Source organism: Ascaphus truei, chromosome 21 (genome assembly GCF_040206685.1).
Source record: "Ascaphus truei isolate aAscTru1 chromosome 21, aAscTru1.hap1, whole genome shotgun sequence".
NCBI classification, from domain to species: Eukaryota; Metazoa; Chordata; class Amphibia; order Anura; family Ascaphidae; genus Ascaphus; species Ascaphus truei.
In genome coordinates, this window is record NC_134503.1 from 12,393,118 (window position 1) to 12,418,271 (window position 25,154).

Sequence of the window (25,154 nt, forward strand, 5' to 3'; positions counted from 1 at the left end):
GGTGCTGACAGGCTGGGGAGACCTGGCTACACCTGTTTAATGCAAGATAAGATCTTGTTTGCCTTTGCAGCTACTGCATGACTTTGGGCACTATTCCTAAACCTGCTGTCTACAAGCACTCTTAAATCCTTCTCGTGAGTGCAGCCCTGGGTTTCTTGCTCCACTGGGGACTTTAAACCCCCCCCCCCCCTTTGGATTTATGTGTCTAAATCCTTCTCCATCAAGGATTCCCCCAATATATCTCCATTTAATTTGTAAATTACCTGTTTATTCTTGTTTCTCAAAAGCATAACGTTACATTTATCTGTATTAAACCTCATCTGCCATTTACCTGCCCAAGTTTCCAGTCTCTCCAAGTCCTTCTGGAGAGAAATTACATCCTGCTCTAATTCTACTACTGTACCTTCCACAATTTAGTGTCATCATCAAAGATGGAGACTTTGCTCTCGATCCCAACCTCAAGGTCATTAATAAACAAGTTTAAAAGCAGGGGTCCCAGTACCGATCCCTGAGGTGCTCCACTCACAATTTTAGCCCAATCTGAAAAAGTCCCATTTATTACAACTCTCGGTTGTCTGTCCTTAACCAGTTTTCAAACCAGGCGCATATACATTTCCCAGGTCACATGCAAGGGAACAAATAATATCCTCATTGCTAATTTCAAAGCAATTTATGTCTGGTTTTGGCAGCCAGAACTTCTTGAACACCCCATAAATAAAATTAAAAAATGTTTTGTTGTGGACTGTGTTTTACTGCACTATCCATATGTGTTCAAGTCTGCTTGTTTAGTCTTGAAAAAGATAAACTACGTCTGATATAAAACCGAGCTCTGTAAACTCTCATGGATGCCTCCAAATACTCAACCCACAAAGACTAGGGCCTTTGTTTAGCGTTCGCCGATACCTAAATGCATTGCAGAGTTTATGTAGCACCACTTAGGAAATATGGCCCAACGTTTTTTTTTTTTTTTTACATTTCTATATTAATCTCTTTGGTTTCATTTTTTTAAATTTCAAATGTAGGTTCTCAGAAGGTTGTGTAACCGCGTAAAATAAAACATGGTAACTATGTATTCAGAGTTGGGCAACACTATGGATCTGGTTCACGAAAGTGTTTATAGGTGTTACCAATCGCTTACTGCCATTAGTTCCTGGGGAAAACATGTTATGAATAAAATTAATAAATTCAAGCGAATGACTGTTAATAATCAATACGCCATTTAACTACAGTATTATTAACAGTCATTCAGGAGAATGGCCGCTAGTGATTACAAATCGCTTCTGAACTTTAGAGAACCTCACTTAATTTTTATTTTTATTTTGATCCAATAAACAGCTGCAAAGAATCCCCTTTCCTGGAATCTAAGACAAGAGACCAATTATACTAAATGCACTTAAAAAAAAATAAAAAAAAAAAAAAAAAATATATATATATATATATATATATAATTATCTTTTTTGCAATGGAGCAATCTGCCTCTGGTTAATTCTGGCAACAAGGGGTTAATCCTTTAATTATTTTTCCCCATTCACCCTTATTTCTGTAGCCTCATTTATTTCTCCCTGCAGCTTCTCTTCTCTGCCACTTCTATCTTCCCCCTTCCTTCCTTGCTTCTTCTGTTTCACACTACGCCGCCCTCCTTCCGATGCCTGTTTTAGTAGCTGCAAGATGCCTTTCCAGCCTATAATCCCTCCCTTGTCCCTTTTAACTTTTCCGTATGTGGAGATTGGTTTCTTTTTTGGAAAACTCTGGCAAGGAGCCAGCTTCAGATCCTAACCGAGCTGAAGCAGCCTGCTGCCTGCCTTGCCTTGCCTTGCTTAGCCTGTCTGGTACTGCAGTGAGGATGCTGCATCGTGCCACAGCCAACACAGGCTAAGGGATATCTGTCATTCCTGCAAACTGCTAACTGAATTCACCCTGAATTAAGCTAGACGCAGCTGGTGCCAATGACTTTGCCGAATGCTTCTCTAAAGTGGCCTGTTTTCTTCTCTTCCTATAGCACCTTCTCCTTTTTTTTGGTTGTTGATACAGTAAAATGGGAAAAGGATGGTGACAGCATGAGGTAAGGGTGGGTATGCTTGTGCTGCAAAGGTGAATAGGGCTGCTGTGATATTGTCTTCATATTTACATTTTGTATGGAAAGTTTAAATGTTGGCACACACCGATGGGTATAGTTTTACATATGTTGATCATGCACTGTGAGGCTGTTTCTGAGCATTGCTAGGCTGTGTGTGGTTGTCTGCTGAGGGCTATGTAGCAGAGCTGACATACTGTATATCCAGGGCTTGTGTCATTAGAGCCCAGATTGCAGTGACACTGACACACTGCACAGTGCAAGACTTCATGGATGTTCCTGTTCCAGTGATACATTCAGTAAAAGGGGGAGGTGTGTCTGTGTGTTAAAGAGGGGGGAGGGGTTAGGCAACTCAACATCCCACTGCAGAATCGGGAGGGGGAGCACGAGAGTAACATGGATCTTTAAGGCTGAAACCCATTGCACCTCAAAAAGGACAACATGTGTGCGCTCTTAACGTGACAAGAAGTGGGACTGGTTTGGGTCCAGTAGGAATGTGGCAGATTGTGCATGGGAATAATTTCAGTTTGGTTAATCCAATGAAACACTACAAAGTACCCTTCATTTTTTACATGAACGCTTTCAATGCCATATGGGTCTGCCACTCGTTACAGTAGGTTTTGTATTTGCCTATAACACAATGACGATTGATACATCTATTCAATGGTCACAAATGCCGTCAATTCACCATTAACCGTTAACACAAGAATGGTGCTACTGCTGGGCTCTTGCATTTCTTATATCCTGTTTTGGGCAAATATTGTGCATATACTCCTGCTATTCATTCAAATATATCTTTATGTATAAACCTGAGCTATAGGTTTCCATGTGTCGTCTTCCGTGTGTTAGAACCAGAATATGTCTCGGGTCTGTTGGGTTTGGGTCACATTTGTTATGTTGGATTGAGGAGTTTGCAGGTGTAGTCTGTGTTATCAATGACAGGCCATAGCTGCTTCTAATGATGCTTTTCTGTATCACGTTAAGGGGGTGACGTAGCATGACAAATTCAGAGCAAAATTTATGCAAACTGACTCATTTTCATTGTGAGCCTCTTTGCTTCTGCATGAAGGCTTCTGCTCCAAGCTTTGCTCTGTGTGTCAGTGGTTTGAGGAGTGTCATAAGGAAGAGTTACATGACACAGATGCGTCACTTTTTATCTTGTATATGCGTAAAAAAAACCTCCCCCAAACGCTGCTCCCTCTCTCCGAACCGCTGATCTGAACCCCCCTCTGGCGCCGGTTAGGGCCTGGATGGACACCAGTTCTTCTCTACACGGTAGGGCCATGGGAGGAGGAAGCAGAGAGAGGGGGAGGTGGAGAGTGAAAAGGGATGGCGAGGGGGGGTAAGGGTGAAATGGGGGGAGAGAGAGGGGGAAAGGTGAGATTGAGAAGGGAGAGGGGAGAGGGGGAAGGGTGAGATCGGGAGGGTGAGAGGGGTGAGATTGAGAAGGGGTTAGAGAAAGGAGGGTTGGAGATGGAGAGTGAATAAGTGTGTGGGGCGGTGAGGGGGGCCGTAGGGCCGCCGATATGGGGGGGGGAATCTGACAGCTGCCCTGTGAGCATGTGAGATAGGAAAAGAAAAAACGATTAACGTTAAGGACTGTGTGGCCCTTTTAGGAGCTGAACATCCACAGCTGCGCCCCTTGATGCATGTCTTGTTGCCCACCATGGTCTTAGAGTATATAATTGAATGAACTTCATTCAAAGGTCTTCAGAAATCAGCAGGTGCTACTTTCTCATATTCACATTTCAAAATAAGAAATGGCCTAGTTGAAGGTAACATGCACTGATCAGCAGATAGGTGCCACCACTGCTGCCAGCTGGGGGACTTCATAGCGCCCAGGTAGAGATTGGAACCTGCACAGTTCACCCCATAGAATTTACATTTCACTTGGATTTATGTTATTTTGTTATGTATATCCTGAAGTACCCGGAGTGCCACATTACAAGTGTTCTTCCGTTCCTATTGCTACACCTCCTTAAAATAGTGAGTTGATTTTGGTACATTCCAATTGTTTGGGAAGCCCCTTGGGAAATCCGTATAAAATGTACTTTTAATAGAAAGAACAGACATGAACAGGGATATATAATGGTATGAAAGCAATATTTTACAAGAGCCGGATAACAAATGATGCCATCGTAGAAACAGACCGTCAATGCTTTTGATGGCTAATGTGAAGACAAATAATGTCTGGATACTGCTTTGCTGATTAGGGCAATTAATGATTAAGCTAATCAGTGCTGGAGAGGCCTCACTAACACTGTAGCAATTACGTTATGGCAATTACTTACCAGGGCAAGTGGTAAAGGTTGTTATGCTTATACAGGTAGTCCTCTTTATCCAACGTTTCACTTTACAACGAATGGCATATCCAACGCTTTACAATGCAACCATAAGGGCCGTTTTTCGACGCCGGAATGCGTTATCCGACGCTCACCGCCACTGATTAACATGGGACTCACTTTACAACGGTTTCACTACCCAACGCGACTTCCAGAACGGATTCCGTTGGATAACCATGTTTTGCATTATTACCTTTTTCTAGTATTTAGTTGTATTTCGAGGTCTCCTGCCATTTGATACAAACAGTAGGCTTCGCAAAAGATGCATATGAAGGGTAAAATATAATTCCTTATCTCCATACTCGTACCTATTTTGTGACGTACTGTACCAGAATCTGGTGTTGATCATGTACATAATTATGGAAATGGAAACATTATTTTGTGATATACTTGTGCTCAAGGGATACAAATATTTTCAGTTTTAGTAGATCTTGCTCTAGTTGGACCATCAAGACAATTCTTCTTGGATATAATGGTGTGTACAGAGTTTTTCAAACTTCACAGAAGATACCTGTCATGAGATCTTGAAACCTCAGTACGTACTGTATTACAGGGAGGCCTTACGTTTCTAAGCTTTTGGTTGTAAAACTGCAAATCTCTAACAGTAATTTTCACTACTACTGTATGTTGTGAAGACACTTTAGTTCAATGCATTTGAATGGAAGTAAACTTTTCTTCAGCTAAGGGAAGCAGCTTCATAATATATTGAATATATTGATCCTAGACCTGATCAAAACTTGCATGCTACTGTTGCTTTTATCATGATGGTAAAACATCCATTATAACGGTTTATGAGAATGGTTTAAGAATCATACATCAATCTGGCTTCTGACAGGACCGTTTGGCCTCTGGGTAACTGGCAATCCTCCCCATTGCTATTGTGAACTTTTGCACTGCTTTGGATAGGAAATCGATATACCCAGAACAGCTTTGTTAAGAATTCTGTTTACAATATGCAGTGCAAAGATATACTGTACTGTTTTGTTTTTTTATGCACAGTATCAAAACTATACTAGTGGTGGACAGTGGTTTGTATGGTGTTGACAGACCCATTGCATGTACGGAAAGTGATGTATAATGGCAAAGAATATTTGATGTTTTTATGCAAGAATTTACTATTAATACTGCAGCTCCCTACAGTTAAGCAGCACTCTGCTAGCTATTTAATTTAAATTGTTTATCTTAACGCAGGTGTACACAAACTATTTGAGCTGCGCCCCCCTTGCCTGCTCAACCCCATGGTCGCGCCCCCCTTACCTCTTTTGTCGGGGTCTTGAGACATCACGGCCCAATGGCAAACATCGTCAAATGACGCTGTGGGGTTATGTGACGACACATAACCCCGTGGCATCATTTGACGCCACGTTGCCATGGCGACGCTCACACCGAGCTTCTGAATCCCTGTAAGTGAAGTTGAGAAGGCCTCACGCGATCCCCCGCCTTTAATTTAAATGCCTTGGGGAAGAGCACGGGGCCTCTGCAACTGCCGCGCCCCCCCTAGAAAAATCACGCACACCCCCCTTGTGGGGTGGGGCCCCAGTTTGCACACCCCCTTCTTAACTTACCATAACAGTGAGTCCTTCGCAATTGATCTGTGGTCCCCTGACCACTGGGGACCATTTGGTTCTCGCGTGACGAGCCGTTGGGTCCAGCGGCCAAGAATACTTGCTTGCTGGGGTCAACATGGCAGCGAGATCAGGCTTGTACTGGTGGGTAATAGAAAGTTACCACGCCATTGGAAGATGACTGTAAGAGACGTGTGAAGAAGTACAACCAGGGAGAAATATTTGGGGGGAAATAAACCATGGCCTTTAAGCAAAACAGTTTAAGGAAGCACACAAATAAACAAGGGCTAACTCACTCTCCCAGTCTCTATCTGCACGGCTGGGAGGATAAGCCTCTTGCCAACCTATGACCCCAAAGTGGTAACCTGTAAGCAGGGGGCTCTTTATGTCGGACTCTAGGTTGTGTTTGTTGGGGGGGCACCCTCTGGCAGGCTCCAGGGTCCACTGCATCCTGGATGTAGAGTGTCTGCTTTCAGGGTGTTTTGCTGGCAGCACAGTCCTTCTGTGCTCAAAACAACTGTTCCTGCGAGTCTCTTGCTGGAAACAGCCCCTCTGTGCTCGAGAGATCTCCCTGCAGTTCAAGCAGGCGGCTTTTCTACCTGTCTGATGAGCCAGCTGGAGACTGGTTAATTGTCTGTAGCTGCAATTAACCAGCTCCCTGCTGGATTCCTCAGACCAATACAGGCTTTCTATTGAAATAATTTTATATAGGAGTTCTGCCCTGTCACAATGACATTGCAACTTTCTATTCATGACCCCGCAGCCATAGTTGTAAGGGTTTGCTTTGGGGGATACCGGACGTTGAGGGATCACGAATGAACTCCATGGGGCCCCCGGGGTTCAGGTAAGCGATAAAAAAATATATAAATCATTTCGAGAGGGATTGCTCCTTTAAATAGAATGCTACAAGTCCCTTCGCTGCTTTTCTTTTGACATAACCACTTTATGGGACCTTTAATGAAAAACTCATTTAGCCTGGACATCAGTTTACTCTCCGTCTAATACAGCCCACGTATGAAGCACATATTTAATACCAAACGTCCACCGAATATGTGAGAGGGACCTGAGAAATTGGCCTTTAATGAGAGGTGAGGTGTAATTACTGTATAAGGCTAAAAAGCAGGAGAACAATTAAATCCTGCTCTCTACCTGCTTACATTTCTGGTCTTAATCACCCAGGCATTTTATAAACCATATAACAATGTCTCACCCTTCCCCCCCTCCCCTCCTCCCCCCCCCCCCCCCCCCATCTTTGCCTTCCTTCTCTGTTTCTTGCCTCCTTCTGTCTGAACCACTGGCTGGTCCCGAGGCCCCGCCTCACTTGGCAATGTACTATCCTATCTCTCCCATCTCAAAAATTGTTGTGTATTAGGCTGTATATATTCAATTGTATTTGTCCATTGAAGACTTGCCTAATAAAAATGTTTGGGAAAAAAAAAAAAATTTGGCAGACGCATTAAACAAAATAATGAAGGTATTAAAAATTGAAGCTTTAAAAAAAAAATAGTTATACAGTATCAAGCCTTGCTGCACCATATTCAATATAACAATATAGGCAACATGATCTATCTCATGGTGCTCAACTCCAGTCTTCAAAATCCCCCAATAGGTCAGGTTTAAAGGATGTCCCAGGTTCAGCACAAGTGGCTCAATCGAAAACGTATTTACTATTCTTTACACATTAATGTTCTGAATGGGTAGAAAGCCAATAATCTCTCCTGTGTTCTTATTTACTGATCAGAAGGTGAAAGGAAAGCTGCGTTGTTGAAGTGTCTGTGTATGTCACGGACGGTTGCATGGTTGCCAACGTCAACAGAAATGTTCCATGGGCAGCTATGGGCGGGTGGCGCACAGTGCAGCTCGCCGCCGGAAATAATGAGGTGCTGGAGCAGGGGTGGCCAACTCCAGTCCTTGGCTGAGCCACTGATTGAGCCACCTGTGCTGAAGCAGAGATATCCTGAAAACCTGACCTGCTGGGGGGTCTTGAGAACTGGAGTTGAGCCCCCCCTGATCTACAGTGTCCTGACAGATGAATGCTGTCCCACTCCCCTCCTTACGCTGGGAATTAGAGATGTACTTTTATGCATCTTACTGTTAACGACGCATAAAATATTAATGGGGCACATTTCCAAAACGGTGCAATGCGATCAAACCAGGGAAGATACAATGACTTGTCAACCAGCAGCCAATGCTAGCATTTTAACTGCAAGTCGTTCTCTAAAGCGGGGGTGCGCAAACTGGGGGGCGCGGGATTTGCGCACCCCCGCACTATAACGCCAGTACTGCTGCCACAAAGTGTAGGCGAAACAATTTGTATGCATGACATATTTAGACAGTTATGTTAAATATCTTAAAACGATTAGTGTCAATGCTACTGTAAATTAACATCTATATTTAAGCTTGCATGTGTAAAGGATACATGTGTAACAATAATTAGACATAACAATATTGAAATTAAACTATGACTATTTATTAAAGTAAAAAATGCAGGGAACATTAGTATTTTATAAATATTTACGTGAAATAAGAAAGTAAGTTATTTGTTCTGAATTAGCACCCTCCTGTAGCTGTTATCTTGTCTTATTATATTGTCTTCTATTTATATTGGGCAGTATATAATTATAGAGCTAGACTTGATTTGGTAATAGAAAAAAGGCAAAATTATATCCAAGTATTGTAGCTCTGTTTTAGCCATCATTTACCTATTTTTATGCAAGGATTTGCGATGTACCCAATATAAAGAGATACCGGGTTAAAATGTGATTGATTCCATTGTTGTGTAATAAAAATAATGACTTGTGTTATTTTCTTTTTACTGCTGCCACTTTCCTGATGTCCCAGAGCCACAGCACTGCCTGGCAGGTACAGTCATATAATTGTAGTTAATAGATTATTTTTGGTTCTGGAAGGTTGACCCCGTGTGTGCGTGCGAAAAAAACAATAAAACTGAATTGGAATGTATGACCTGCTTATAACATAAATAATGATGAATAGGATATTTAGAAAGAAGCATGATGGGATTGTGAAGACGTGCACTTGGGAATGTATTTTGGGATGTGTTACAAGGCTTTATCTTAATAATAACTTTATTTCATATAGCGCTTTTCTCCTGGGGGCCTCAAAGTTTCAAAATTACAGTATAGTGCGCGATATGCAGCACATACGATTATTAGGGAGGTAAAGTGACTTGCCCAAGATCACAAGCGGAGTTTGGAAATGTAACCAGGTTCCCCTGATTCAAACTCGGTGTCATTGTTTACAGCCAGTGCCTTTACTCACTGAGCCGCTTCTGCTTCCTCTGAGATGTGAGTGCACATGTCATTAGCAAAAGAGAGGGGGTAGGAAGTGATCGACTAAATCATACTAATTGTGATATAGATGAATAATAACTTACAGCGATAATTATCAGTAAAGGTAGGTGCAACTGTGAATTGAAGTGAATCAGAAAAAGATGAGGGGTACAGAATGATTGTACTCCAGGAGAAATTTCACTTAAATGCACACTACTATTATTTAAAATATAACTTTTAATGCTAAATACTTAAAACATATATTACCGCAAAAAATAGTGTAATGAACAATAAAAATAAATTAAATAATATACACGTATGCACCAAGATAAGCCTCTCATATAGAGATACTCTTTTCATCGCGGCTTCAAGTGTGATTACAAGGTCCCAGAGTTAGAGTTACTATGGACATTAACAGTATGGTAATTAAAGACTCGTTATGATGTTTATTGGCAGTCGCGCATGCGGTTTCCTGCGCATGCGCTATAGCGGCGTGGTGTCATCGTTTCCATGGCGACCTGAGCGTTTAAATAGCGTCCGCTTCCCCTCCCATGCAAAATCGTCCCTGACGAAGCTCCGTAATAGGAGGGAAACGCGCGTTGGGCGCGTGACCATGTTATCAGCCCCCGTTATGGGTCTGTTTTAACACAGTGTTTTCCCAGCATTCTCTCTGGCATAGCCATATATCTAAAAATAGTGTAGCAGAAAGGGAATGGTTCTACTGATACAGTGTCACTAATATGATCTATGGGTACATAGTAGTCCAATCCCTGCTGCTGACTTTGGCAATTTACTTATTGGGCTAGTGATTGCAAGCGTTGGGCTTTCAGGCTCACCTTGGCTGGTTGCACCTTGTCCAGCCTCTAAGATTCCAGTTGTAATTATATACTGGAGTATCTCTATATGAGAGGCTTATCTTGGTGCATACATGTATATTATTTAATTTATTTTTATTGTTCATTTCACTATTTTTTGCGGTAATATATGTTTTAAGTATTTAGCATTAAAAGTTATATTTTAAATAATAGTAGTGTGCATTTAAGTGAATTTTCTCCTGGAGTACAATCATTCTCTACCCCTCATCTTTTTCTGCACATGTCATTACCCAGAATCCCTGGCTGCAGTGAAAGCATTGTATGCTAAGAGATAATGGCCAAAGGCAGGTTTGTGCTCGCCATAAGGGATATTTGTATTTTATAGAGAATAAATGAATGTCTAATCCCAGTACCTTCCCTCCTGGACTTGTACATGCACCTTACATGTTTAGGCACATATTATACCTATAGTCTTATATACAACATCATAGAACACCACCCCTCTGTATATACTGTATATGAACTGAAATGCATTATTCGCATGCACCTTATACCTGCAATTATACATTGTTGGCTTTCCCCACTGCCTTGCATGTCATGCAGCCACATGTATTCACATACTAGTTACATGCATTTTTATGTGTACATACCTCCATGCATCTTCTACAGTGGACTGTATGTGTGTGTGTGTGTGTGTGTGTGTGTGTGTGTGTGTGTATATATATTTCAGCTACCTAAGACTTTGCTCATACATTAAATGGCAGTGCACACACATTACCGTCTCTCCTTTTATCCGAGGCTAATGCTGGTGGTGAAGAGGCCGATAGCTCCCAGAATGCCTTTTTGTGCTGGAGCTCAAAAGAGGAACCTCGTAGTTATGTCTGACGCTGGAGCAATCCATGCAGTATCCTATGTCTGTGTGTTTTTTTTAAATTTATCAGTTCTGTAGTATTAGATAATACTTACTACCTTTTTTTTTAATTTTAAAATTCAACTCATAATGCCATTTTTAATAAGTTTTCATATACGGAGCATCCTTTGATTTCTACAGCAGGCTTTAATACATGTCCCGAACAGTGCAAGATCTTTGTAACACTTTCCTGTTTGTGATAATGTGTTGCCATTATTCCCAGCAGGTTGAGCTGCAAAATGTAACAATAGATAATGTTACCGTAGTAATATAAGAATACATTGTAGCTGCTGAGTTATCCTGATTGAATGATTTATTGAAACTGAATGGCAGCCATTTAGTGAACCCTGGGAAGCAGGATTTTGCTGGTTGATCACCGGAGAATGAATCAATGAATCAATCTCCGTGATCGAGTCAATGACCTGTAGCGTATCCCTAATATGGGACCTGAGCTTTGCTACAAAGGGTTGGGGAAAATTATCTACATATTGGGATAGGCTAGATGTCATCCACTCCACCCCAGCGATAATGTGTCTTCCAGGGGGATCAAGCAAGGATTTGTGAACTTTTGGTAAATGATAAAAGTCCTAGGGTGTTAAAAAAACAAAAACGTAAATGCAGACCTAGATATGACTCCATCTAATTGAGCCTGTGTAAGTAGCTCCTTTAAAAGAGATTTGAAATGGAACCGTAGGGTCTTCTGAGAAGGTGGAATAGGAAGCTGTGTCACCCAGGAGCCTGCACGTCTCAGTGAGGTACGCATGTCTATCCTGCATGACAATGCTCCCCCCTTGTCAGCCTGGCTAATAATGACACTATCATTATTCTTAGGGGTGTCCAATGCCTCCAGTTCTGATTTTGAAAGATTCTTGGTGAATCGAAATGGATTTTGGCACAAAATCTTGCAACACTAAATTGTAGACTGAGTCAACATATACCGCTTTAGAATGATAAGGAAGAGGAGTGATTGCGGTTTGAATGGAGAGTGTATAATAGGTAACTCACCCTCCAGACTAGAACCCTGCGAACTGGTCGGATGTAATGTGAGACCGAAATTGTCGATACAATCACCAGCCAGTTGAGATGGTGTTCCAGACTTTGTCAACAAAGATGTTAAAGCATCAATGCAGATCATATCTTGTGTATTCAACAAAACTGATGAGTTTGCTTTATTTTTACTACATAAATCACTTCTAGAGGGGGGCCTGTCTTTTTCACTTAGTACAGGCCCAAATGTATTTAATTTATTTATAGATCTAAACCGTTGGATTAGAAAAATCACGCTAAAGAAGCATTTCAATATTCAGAATAGAACAAACAAGATCTTGTTTGCCTTTGCAGCTACTGCATGACTTTGGGCACTATTGCTAAGCCTGCTGTCTACAAGCACTCCCAAATCATTCTCCATCAAGGATTCCCCTATTTTATCCCAATTTAATTTATAAGTTACCTGTGTATTCTTGTTTCCCAAATGCATAACCTTACATATATCTGTATTAAACCTCATCTGCCATTTACCTGCTCAAGTTTCCAGTCTATCCAAGTCCTTCTGGAAAGAAATGACATCCTGCTCTGATTCTACTACCTTACACAATTTAGTGTCATCAGCAAAGATGGAGACTTTGCTCTCAATGCCAAACTCAAGGTCATTAATAAACAAGGTAAAAGGCAGTGGTCCCAGTACCGATCCTTGAGGTACTCCACTCACGACTTTAGCCCAACCTGAAAAAGTTAAATTTATGACAACTCTGTTGTCTGTCCTTTAACCACTTTTCAATCCAGGTGCATATATTGTTACCGAGTCCAATTTGCTTTATTTTGTGCGCTTTCGAAATAGCCAGGACAACCGGCACTCATGCTTGGAGAGTTGGTGACATCACCGCTCTCAAGCATGAGCGCGGTCAGCGCCAGCGGGGCCGCAGCCTTATATTTGCTTTATAATAAAAGTACAATGAGCACCACGCTTCCTTAAGAGCTGAAGGCACCTATCCCCCGTTTATATTTCAACAATAGTTTCATTAAATGGCAGAGGTGAATGAATACTTGATCTGCCTCTCGGCAGGCCTTGTATGGGGGAATAATACCGGATGCCTTTGAATAGCTAAGCTAGCATGCTGAAATGGTTTCATAATGCCCTTTAGAGGCATACCTTCAACTTGGCTATGGCTGCTTTCCAGGGCAAACAGTACTTTAATCTCTCTCTCTCTCTCTCTCTCTCTCTCTCTCTCTCTCTCTCTCTCTCTCTCTCTCTCTCTCTCTCTCTCTCTCTCTCTCTTCTCTCTTCTCTCTTCTCTCTTCTCTCTTCTCTCTCTCTTTCTTCTCTCTCTCTCTCTCTTTTTCTTCTCTCTCTCTTTCTCTTTTTCTTCTCTCTCTCTTTCTCTTTCTCTCTTTCTATCCTCCTTGTTACCTTGGGCAAGTCACCTTATCTCCCTGTGCCTCTGCCACCAAAAAACATAGATTGTAAAGTCCACGGGGCAGGGACCTGTGCTTGCAAAATGTCTCTGTAACGCGCTATGTAAAACTAGCAGCGCTATACAAGAACATGCTATTATTATTCTCTCTCTCTCTCTCCCCCCCTCTCTCCCTCCCAATCCCCCCCTCTCTCTCTCTTTCTCTCTCCCCCTCTCTCCCTCCCCACACCCCTCTCTTTCTCTCTCCCTCCCCCAGCCCTCTCTCTCTCCTCTCCTCATCAATGGTGAGGAGGTCACTCAAGTATTTTAAGTCAGCCTTACTAAGACATAAGAAATGTAAGAATGTTACACCTTGCAAATGCTATTCTTTTTGTTTTGCTATAAAAAATAATCATTGTAAATATACCCTTACTCTCTTGTTTGAAACCTTGGTATGCTTTCTCTCCGGCTTGGTTTAACAGCTAAGATCAATTCAGGTACAGAGAAAGAACACACTATTAAACCAATATACTCGTGAAATTTCCTTTCGCTCGGTTTGTGCAATTGGCTGCTAGGGAAAATTGTTGGCCTGAAGTCCAGAAAAAAGTTATTTGTGGCAGAGGAATGACTGTCCAGCTAGGAAAGAAAAGGCATGTGAATAAACAAGTAATTTTACTTCTGTTCCAAAGAAATTGCTATTCTAGACGTTTGTGGGTACCTGGCTATTTAGTCAAGTTGCATTAGCACATCAATGTTAGCAGTGGCTGAAATTCCATAGAACAGTGATGCTCAACTCCTGTCCTCAAGACACCCTCCCCACCCCCCCACACCCCCCGACAGGTCAGGTTTTAAGGATATCCCAGCTTCACTGATTGAGCCACATATGCTGAAGCAGGGACCGATTTGAGCCACCTGTGCTGAAGCAGGGACCGATTGAGCCACCTGTGCTGAAGCTGGTATATCCTTAAAATCTGCCCAGTTGGGGGTCTTGAGGACTGGAGTTGAGGTCCCCCTTCCATCCAGCGTTATTGCTGATCTCCCTGACCTTTGAAGGTGAACAAACACAATGCAAATGTACATCTTAACATCAGAACCACAAGCTGGCTTTGTTTCCCCAGCAGGATTTTCCATACAATTTTTATTCCCCATCCCATCATGCCTTTAAGCAGAACCACTCCCCGTTTCCTTATCCCTGCTTCTGTTATTATAAGCTTTAACATGAAGTGGCATTGCCTAGTGGAGCAATTCAAATTCAAATGAGGGGACTTACTTACTATGCATCCATCTTCCCTCCTGCTTTTCCATGTTGATTATAATCAGCTGAATGACAAATAGCATGCAAAGTCTGTTTTCCTGGCTGGAAATGTTTCTGCTTAAATTGAATATTTCTTGATATCACTATGGCTTCTTAGACTGTGTTATTCCTGTCTAAAGCATCCACATGCATACATAAAATGCTGCAATCCAAAAATAGCAGTTCCCTGTGTTCGCCCACCAGAATCTATTGCATTGATTTATCCACCAAGATCTACAGTATGTTGTAGTGAGGCATTACTGTGCAAGGTAAGGTGATAACCAAGGAGAAGGGAATGTGTTTGGGCTTGAAGAGTTGAACCCAAGCAGGACATTGTATGCTAGGAAATGCCTATGAGTCCTTATTGCAACTGCAGATCGTTCAAAGGTTGTCTTGTTTTCAATTGGCTTCCATTAGTGGTACTGTGGCAGTGTTGTTATAAAGGAGGTTCATGCAGAAGTAAATATGGGCATAGACCAGTGTTTTTCAACCAGGGTTCCTAGGAACCCTTGGGTACTCCGGGCACCCCTAAAGGGTTCCCTGTAATTTGCTGGTCAATTGAAAATTGTATCAAGTACAGAAGAATTTACAATGCATCTGATCTCAGACACGTTATTAGAGAGTGTTGTGGTTCCTCAGAATTTCACAGGGTTCCTTAACCAAAAAAGGGTAGGAAACCTCTGGCATAGACAGTAGTCCATTTAATAAGCAGTGACATTCCATAAGACACTTTCTGACTCAAAAGGCCCCTTACGGACCATTTATTTGAATTGGTTGTAGGATATCTTCTGGTGCCAGAAATAAGCATTACATGGGACACTTCTATCATGAGATTTCTAAATGTTGATGTAACATCTGGTAGCATTGAAGATATGTATAATTTATCATTAGTTTAGCCCTGGTTTTTTTTTTTCATGCCTTCTATTGGTTTGTGTATGAATAGGAATGATGGGTCTATTGGTACCCTGACCCACTGGTATACAAAATAAACGTAAATATCTTCTCCCGCAGGGGCTGGATCTTAGGGAAATCGAACCACACATGTGAGAGTCTATCCGCAGCGCCTCCAACACATATTCAGGTCAATTATATTCAGTTTAATCAGAGTTTTGTCCCATCTATATAGTAATTTGTATGAATTCTCTTTTATCAAAATACAAGTTGAAAATGTGGCCACCACTTCCCAGATGTCCTCCCAAGTTCCTCACCTAACTCTATCTTTCAGGCCAACGTGTAGCTTTCTTTTTCCTGGGTTCCCAGTGTGGCAAACTGATAGTATAAGAACGATGTTACTTTGGTTCTATTCAGTGCCTGTCTATACATCCTCTCATAGTATACAGTATGAGATCTGTAATATTGTCCCGATCCAATTTTTGCTCTATAAAATGCCTGACTTGTAAAGAATCGATCAAAGTCTGCGCTCGGTAGGTCGTATTACTCTTGCAGATTGTGGAAAGATTTCATTTTGGAATGAGAACAGACAAATGTTTTATGCCAGCCTTGGACTTAGTTCAGAAAGCACTACAGTGCATTGGTATCACTGATTTTCTTTTGCACAATAGCTGCAGAGCACATGGTCATTGGAAAAAATAAAGGTTGTATAGTTAAGTACAGTTCCATCCAGTTCCGCATCCAGGATTGTGCATTAGAAAAAGGACGTAGACTTTCTGGACTACTTCAACAACATCAACCTTGTAAGCTAGAAGCAAAGGACTTCAAACATTCCAAAGAATTGTTACTGGCAGGCAGCAAAGCTGTGGGTTACAGGTTTCTTTTTATTTAATTTCAGCATGACCGGTCACACAATGAGACTAAAATAATCTCAGCATAGTGTTCTCTTTATGAAGCTTAATAAACAGAACAAGATGCTGAAGTAATTGTAGGGTTGTTGTGCAAAGGGTCATGCTCCCATTCTATTGAATTTCCGTGTAGTAGAGGAACCCCGACCCGGAACCAAGCGGCCCCACCTCTAAAACTGTCAAGGATTTGATTGTAGGAAAGTTCACAAGTCCACATTTTACTTTTGCTTTGTTTCAGTTTTTTTGGGCTAAGACCTAGATCCTGAGTTTTGCACAGATGGTGTGATGCAAGGAACTCAAGCTTTGTACAAATTGTACAAGCCACCATGGTCTTCTAGTAAAACACTGGCATTACTACAGTATTGTGTTTTTGGATTGTACTGGTTTTCTATTGGATGTTAACATTTAGCATATCAAAAAAAGTCCTGGACCGTATCACAACTTATCTTCAGGAAAAAAGCTCCATACCAAACATATATTTTAGCGAACAAACACTGAAACATAAATTGCCTCAATTAGAGATAATATATTCTTTGCTAACAAAGTAGAGACATGCCAATAAATAAGTCGGAAAATATTTATACTCACCAAACATGTAGAATTGCATTGTACTACAGTATAATGAATATTATCCAGACATTTGTCTGAAATTCACACATTGTTTTCATCTTATTCTTCCTAGCCAGGGGCAGAACTGCATAAGATCTGCCCTTAATACTGCTTTATTCTTTCCATGAATGAGAACCACCTCATTAAAATGAGCAAGCAACTAAATAAAAGCCTCTTTTACGAAGCATATGGGTAGCTCCGCTGGCTGATACGATACTGTGCATCTCATACATCGACCATAGCCCCCTGCAGGCGCACTTACCAGAACACCCTCTTACTGTCTCTGTATGTTCTTCCACCTTACCACTTATATTGGAAGCTCTTCTGGGCAGGCAGGGCCGCCCTAAGGCTTTGCGGGGCCCGAGGCGGCATGCTGCCCCACTTTAAAAAAAAAAGGAGGGACTTACCTAGATGAGCAGCCCTCCTCCGGCAGCGTCGCGGCAGCATGATGTCACGGCGCCATGGCAATGCGACACTGTAGGAGGCAGGTAAGAGGACACACACCACTCAGACACCCCCACACCAACCTCTCTATCTATCCGGAGGCCCCGCGCTCCTTCTCTCTCCTCCTGTTGGCGCCGGTATCCAACTTCCAACTGGAGAGGGGGGGGGGGCAAATCTCAAGAGAATCCATGTTTTTTTTATTGTATTCCTATCTGATTCTACCCATCAACCTCTAAAATGCATAACTCAACAGCAGCATTTTAATTAATAATGTATTAGTGGATGCCCTCAATTAGCTGATATGTCTATTCTTGAATGTGCATACTGTTCTTTCCTTTTGAACAATATTACATACATTATTGCCCCCGGAATGGTCGTGGATCCGCCTCCAACAGACAGAAGGATCCCACATTTCGCCGATATTCTAACGTCAAAGTTACTAGTAGCCACAAACATTTTCCAGCACCTCTAGCTAGAAATAAGCCAGACTCTATATTCTGTACACCGCCTTATAATGTGTCTTTAGCACCAACTCCATAAGTCGTCTTAGAAACAGCCCCCGAGCTGCTGGCACAATGGGGGCAAAAAAGGTGATTGATACCTCGATACATTGAGGTTTAAAAATGCCCGCGGGCGACCAGGGCATTGATTGGTTCAGGTGCTGTCACATGAGGTGACAGCCCCTGACAAATCAAATATTGCCGGCTTCCGAAAATCGAGTCGCCACCGCGCTTACTATAAGCGCACGCGGCGGAGACAATGCATTTGTTTTCGGGCGACGTCACGTCGCCGGCACTATAAGCACAGCCTAACTCTTACATTTGTATTGTTCTATGGATCACTGTAGTGGGAAGGTAGGGTTCACACTCTGAACCCAGGCGTAAACTGCACTTGTTTTTGCTCAACATCCATGGTATCAAAACATCCCTCCAATCATTATTGTGACACTGTCAAATCGCACTGTTTTCAATTAAAATGTAAACATTCCCATATGAAATGTAATGATAGACACCCATACATGCTACCAAGTTAAATGAAATCTTTGTAATTGAATAATGAAACAGCGCTCCAGAAGAAATTGAATTTCTGTGATTTTATCTGTGTGAAATAGAACCTCAAAGTTTGATATTACTAGCTGACATTGCAATAGGAATTCCATAATGAACTTCAATAGGGCAAAATAGAACGTTACATTTTCTCGGGAGAGGTTAGTATTCCAAGATCAAGAGATAAGGTTCATAAGATAAATGCAGTAAGAACAAAGTTAAAACTGCAAGTGTAGGCGTTTCATACAAGATAGATGATTGTGGCTAACAGGTCCAGTTTAAAGCAGCAAAACATGTGAAATGTTATATGTTTGTTCTGTAGTATTAGATAATAGTGACTATTTTTATTATTATTATTATTATTCAGCTCTTAATAATATTTTTAATCAACGTTTCGGCTGATGTTACAGCCTGTCTCAAGAAGAAGCCATCTTCTTAGGAAAGGCTGCAATAACTGCCGAAAGAACAATTTACTATGGTTTAGTAATAAATATTCTATTTGACAAAATCCAAAGTGTCCTCCCCTCTCTTAGGATAATCTATGCAATTACAATTGCGGTATGACTGCTGTGGCGTTCCGGAAGCTCGGATGAATCGCAAGTACATATATTTCCATTAGGAGGGCTCCCAAGTGATTAGACTGTTTTACTAATTGCAACCACAGAAATGGTTATCTTTATATGGACATAAAACTAAAATTCTCTCCAATTTCTTCTTTGGAAGACTGATGCTTATAATGACACAAAGATGTAGCAAGACTTGTTGTTTCGGCAACCTGAGTGCAATTTAGGGGGCTCATTGTGACCTTGGGCAAGTCACTTTATCTCCCTGTGCCTCAGGCACCAAAAACATAGATTGTAAGCTCCACAGGGCAGAGACCTGTGCCTGCAAAATATCTCTGTAAAGCGCTACATAAAACTAGCAGCGCTATACAAGAACATGCTATTATTATTATTAATTAATTCCCCGGTACCAGTGGCGGATTTCCTGTTAGGGCCGGGCCTAGGGCGGTAAAAACTTGAGGGTGGCAAAAAGGTCCACCTCCATATACTTTTGCCGCGCTTTCATGCCTATCGGGCCTGATGGGAAGTCACTAAGCTGTGGCGCCCGCCTCCTTCTCCTTCTGAATCGCAGCGTCAAATGATGTCATGATGTTGCGTTACCATGGCAACGCGACACCACGTTTGTCAAGTCCGCGGTGTCATTTGACGCTATGATTCAGAAAGAGGAGGGGGCGGACGCAGGGAGACGGCCGCAACAGCTAAGTGCGCATAAGGGAAGCGGATTTGCACATCCGCCGCTGCCCAGTACTTCATTGCATGTGGCGGCCCCTGTGACCGCTGCTGCTGTACTTTGCACAAATGGTAGACGATGCTAGTGCGCATTTAAGCTAAATTCAATGTACTGTATTCCAAGGCAATTGTTGCAGTAATGCACGTTTTGTACTGTATCTCAGGGGTGCGCAAACTGGGGGGCACAAGATTTTTTTGGGTGGGGGCGCGGCGGTTGCACAGGCCCCACGCTCTTCCCCAATGCATTTAAATGAAATGTAACACACTTACCGTGGTTCAGCCGGCCGCGGGGTCATTTGACGCCGACACTAATGTAAGGGGGGGAATAGGGGGAGCGACGCTGATGCAGAGCAGAGGGGGCGCAGCGCCAGAAGTTTGTGCACCCCTGCTGTAACCCCCCCTTATCACAGACTAGTCTTTCTAAATGGTGACACTTTAAAGTAAATGAGAGAAACCCGTATTATACTGTACATCAGTGTAAGATTGATGACTATTTATTGCTTTATACGATAACATAAGTAACATACGTGGGAAAAATAATTCAATCTTCTTCCAACAGCTAGCCCTGGCTGTCTCTTGTACACTTTCACCTGTTCATCTTGCTTAATAAAAATACAAATGTTAATTCTTATTTGTTTTTGCAGAAATGTAGCCCATGACTCAAAAAGAGGCGATCCGAGAATGCGATTTTTGGGGGGGCAATTTTTTTATTTTTCACATGGGATTGAAGGGTGTCTCCGGAGCTCCACCCCATTCATTGCCGCTCTGGGGACCCCCCTGCTTCCGCAGATACTTCCCTCCGTAGGGGGTGCCGGTAGCCGCTCCGCTAGCAGGGTTCATGTAATGGCCGCTTTTCGTAGTTGGCGGGCCAGTAGGAAGCCGTGATGTCATCAGGCTCGGCCTCCTATTGGCCAACGTGACGCAGGAGCTTTAAACATTGCAGAGATACCGGCACCCCCTTTTGGAGGTAAGAATCTCGAGAAGCATGGGGGTGCCCCAGAGCTAAAATTACTGGGGTTCAGCACCGGAAATCCACTGCTTCAATGCTATGTAAAATCATTTAAAAAACCGGCTTGGATTGCTCCTTTAATAATCACTAAAGAGCAGGAGCTGTAACAATGTGCCTGTTTACTCTTGTTTAGTTACTACATGCGGCTTTGAACTATTGTTCTTCCCTCTACATATAAATAATTGAATCTTCTGAAATATAGCACATCTTTTCAAGGCAGGGGTGGGCTAGTTGTATACATCTGAGGATCATTTTCATTATGCTCTTTTGTATGTATCTTTCTTTCCATTAAACCTTGATAATAACTCAGTGCCACATTCAATGAACACCGAAGCTTGTTTTTCCATCAATGCAAAACATTCAGAGCTGCCACCTGTTTCTCTGGCGGCTGTATCTGCAGCACTGAGAGACATATAGTCATCTAAAAGTAATTCATCCATCTGAATTCATCATTCCATTTCCCGTCCGCTGTCTATGTAGGGACAGAATCACTGAGTCAGCATATTTAATTAGCAAGCACACACAGATCTTTCAAGCTGATCTGATCTGCTGCCCAATCAGAGTTCACTAACGTCACAATTCCTTCCTTTTGTCAATAATGATTATCCAAGTCCCCTCCACCCTTTATCGCCTTATAGATCCGCAGTAAATTACTAGGAATAACATTGACGAGAAGGTTTCACCTGGACCCCTTTGTAAAATGTAGTATTTGCATGGTATGTTAAATGAGGTCCTTTGTTGAGAACTGGATCTTGTTATGCCACCAGAATGAGGAAATTAAGCGTTTTGGCTAATGGGAGAGATTTGCGTTGTCTTGTGAGCACATGGAGTACACATTCTGTAAGTATTAAAATAAAGGATTTAGTGATAGTGCAGATTCACTGAACAGCAAGCAGATTGGTGAGATGAGGGGTTATTGCCTCATTTGTATTAGTGAGACCCCATTAAAGACTATGAGACTAAAACATGGAACCATAACATTTAACGGTAGGTAGGGTTGACAGGTGTCCAGGATTGAACCAGACTGTCCTGTATTTGGACACTCTGTCCAGTAAAAATGAGAGGTAATACTGGACATGTGTGTGTCCGGTATTGCCTCTCTGGACATAGTGACCTGACCGGCTTGGGGGTCCGTGGGATTTCCCAGAGCAGGGAGAAAACAGGGCTGTTGCTAGGGGGCTGGGTAGCTTCCGCCATCCTGATTGGCTGCATTACCCAGCAGCAGCAGCCAATCAGGAGGAGGTGCCAGGAGCCTGGGTGTGGGGCAAAGGAGAGGAGGAAACAGCATGGAGCGGTGACGTGTGTGTTTCTCAAGCACATCACACCTTTCACCATTGTGTCCAGTATTTTTTGACAAGCCATCTGGCAACCCCTGTCTGCCCATTTTCCTAGCTGCTGTAAAACTCCGGGCCCCATTTTATCCTTGGCTCTCTTTCTTATTTAAGATAGCATTCTATCTATCGCAAGCTTGGTTATCCTTAAAGACTTGTAGAAAATCAGTGAAAGCTGACATGCATGTAGTTATTTGGAGCATTGTATAATAGTCCGCCAAGAAAAACTCTGCTGTGCTTTGAAAAATAAACTTTATAATCTGATCTGGTGATGTGAACACTCCGAGTGCAGCAGTTTTTCAGATCACCTTTTTGTATCTTCAAGTTTCGCTCTATGGACTTGTGGAATATGTTCACTTATAGTTTAAAAGAGGAACGACAGTTATGTAAGTAATGTTTCCAGGGCCTACCACAACAACACAATACGTTACCAACTATATTGCCCAATATGCTCCATGTGGTTGCCAACGTTCAGACTCGCATATCTTTTTAGACAGTTAGAAATAGCTGAACCACACATGAAATAAGTTATGGGGGGGGGGGGGGCTGGAAAGTGACTTGCACATGAGTGTATTGCACATAAAAAAACATCACTTGTGAGCAAGTACAGACAGGTCTGCAACCCTGCCTTTCCCCATGATCTCCTAGCATACAATGCTTCCACTGCAGCTAGGGATTCTGGGAAATGACAAGCAAATGACCACTCAGTGTCACCTTTTTGCTTCAAATCCATTTTAACAGGAAATGTCTGAACATATTTGTGGTGAATAGATTAGCTAAATTTTATAGGGACAAGATTTGGGGAGCTAATAATTTCCACTGATGAGGTCAGAGGTATGTATGCATGTATACCTGTATTTATATAGGGCCATCCAGGAACATAGCGCTTCACAATACACCTGACATAATATGACACAATGGGAGTAAGCGCTTCAGACATAAAACAGGAAAAGGGGTCCCCGCCCCGAAGAGCTTACAATCTAAGTAGTAAGTGGAAAGAACTTCCAGGGACATCTGCAAGGGGCCGAGGTCAGTGCATCTGAGATGTATAGTATTAGCCACAGAAGCTACCCATATGCTTTGTTAAGGAGGTGTGTTTTAAGAAAGGTCCAAAAGGTGGATAGAGAAGGTGGTAGTCGGATATTGAGGGGAAGGGTATTCCAGAGGTGTGGGACAGTGACAGAGAGAAGTTTCAGGCTGGAGAGGGCTTTAGATACAAAAGGGATAGAGCGAAGACATCCTTGACCAGAACGCAAGAGTCGGGCACGAGTGTAAAGTGAAATGAGGGCAGAAGCCTTGAAAAAAAGTGGAGGAGAATTTTGTAAGTAATACAGGATTTTATATGAAGCCAGGAGAGGGATGTCCGCAGGAGAGACGCTGAGACAAATTAAGGAGAGAGTAAAGTGATTCTACCAGCAGCGTTTAGGACAGATTTGTAGGCATATTGAGCATATATTGAATATTACATTTGGGTTGGAGAGCAAGCAAAGCTTTGTCATGGAATTCTCATATATACGTAGATCTCTGGACATGCAAAAAACTTCAAAATAATTGGCTGGAAAAAAAGCATGGATTGTTTTGCATTCATTCACTTCCATCATCTGTAACGTACAGCAAATGACAATGATTGTAAGGTGTCTTCTCGCTGGCACCGCTAACTAAAAAGGGTTTCTAATAGGTTAATGAATGTGAAAGAGAAGTGACCTTCAAGATACTGTTTATCCACCCATATTACTTCAGTTTATTTCCTATTAATAGCAGCTGCTCCGTATGGTGACATCTCTAAAAAAAGTATTTCCTGATTTTAAAGGAGAGCTATATTTTTGCTATAGCCACATCTTTGGGGCTTATTCAAGTAGCTCCGAACTGGTCATTGCCAAATCGCACATTTTTGGCGTGATCACAAGAAGCAGAATGAATTGTGTAAAAATTAAAAAAACGGCATTCTCTATTGCAAATCGCATATTTTAAATCGCTTCTATGAAAAAATAAAGTGACAAACCACTCGATTTGTACTTGCTTTAGAACCGAAATATACTCATTGACAAAGAACATCACGTTTCGAAACGCGTAGGAGGTTTTTTCCTCATGATTTGGGCACTCTAATAAAGATATTTTTGTACCTTTTGGATCCTCTCCTTGCTCCTATTTGACTGTGCTCTACTTCTTTTGCACTAATTTAGAACCGAAATAACCTGAAGGGGGTGATAACTCCCTCCAGAGCCTGAAATAGGGCTTTTGCCTGGAGTTTAATTGAAGGGAGATTTGAGGGGGCGTATATACTACTGGAGATACTATTAAGTTAGGAAGTCCACCATCACCGCCACCCAAAAGCCCTATTACAGGCTTGGGAGGGGAATCCCAATTCCTATCTCGCCTGCGTTGAGGTAGTGAGGACAAAATGCCAGTTGTTGAGAAGCGATATATAAAGCGTTCTGCTGTTTTCGGAGCTTCTAGAATACAGCGAGTTTCCAAAAAATGCGATTGTGGTCATTCCGCCCGGATTTGCACTGTCAGAATAAAAACACTTGTGTATATAAAAAAAAAGCCTTTTGCAAAGTTTGGACATGTGAAAAGGGCTTACAGAATAGCAAAACGTGCAAATTCGCTTCGAAAGTCTACTTTAGAAGCGACATGGCACAATTCGGAGACACTAGCTGAGGCCCCTTTGTGTTTAAAATCCTCATGTTTTCATACACAAGGTATTTTTGTTTAGTTTTTGTGTAGAACTGTGCATCATGGTATATATGTAGAACAATGCAGCTAGGAATAACCACTGTCCTGCAGGGCTTACACTCTAATTATAGCGACGTGGTGATCAAAGGGAAGCGCAAACATGTGGAGATATAAAAAATAAAACTGATGGTGCAGTATTGTGACAAATAAATACGTATTCTTCTTTAAGTGCTGTTATTTATACTCACAAGTGTGAGGATGATACTGT

The 25,154-nt window shown here is 42.1% G+C and overlaps 1 protein-coding gene across 3 annotated transcripts in view; it reads left to right on the forward strand.

Moving 5' to 3' along the window:
- The window catches only part of GARNL3 (GTPase activating Rap/RanGAP domain like 3), a 252,359-nt gene that overhangs the window by 50,676 nt on the left and 176,529 nt on the right, over positions 1-25,154 (forward strand). Inside the window, exons 1-2 of one of the 3 annotated variants that reach the window (XM_075578985.1) lie at positions 1,602-2,062; positions 8,823-8,843. The exons of 1 other annotated variant lie outside the window; for it this stretch is intronic. In XM_075578985.1, the coding sequence (XP_075435100.1) occupies positions 1,947-2,062; positions 8,823-8,843 (137 nt within the window). In that variant the 5' untranslated portion in view covers positions 1,602-1,946. Of the gene's footprint in view, positions 1-1,601; positions 2,063-8,822; positions 8,844-25,154 lie in introns of those variants that run through there. One more of the 3 variants, XM_075578984.1, reaches the window with a different exon arrangement.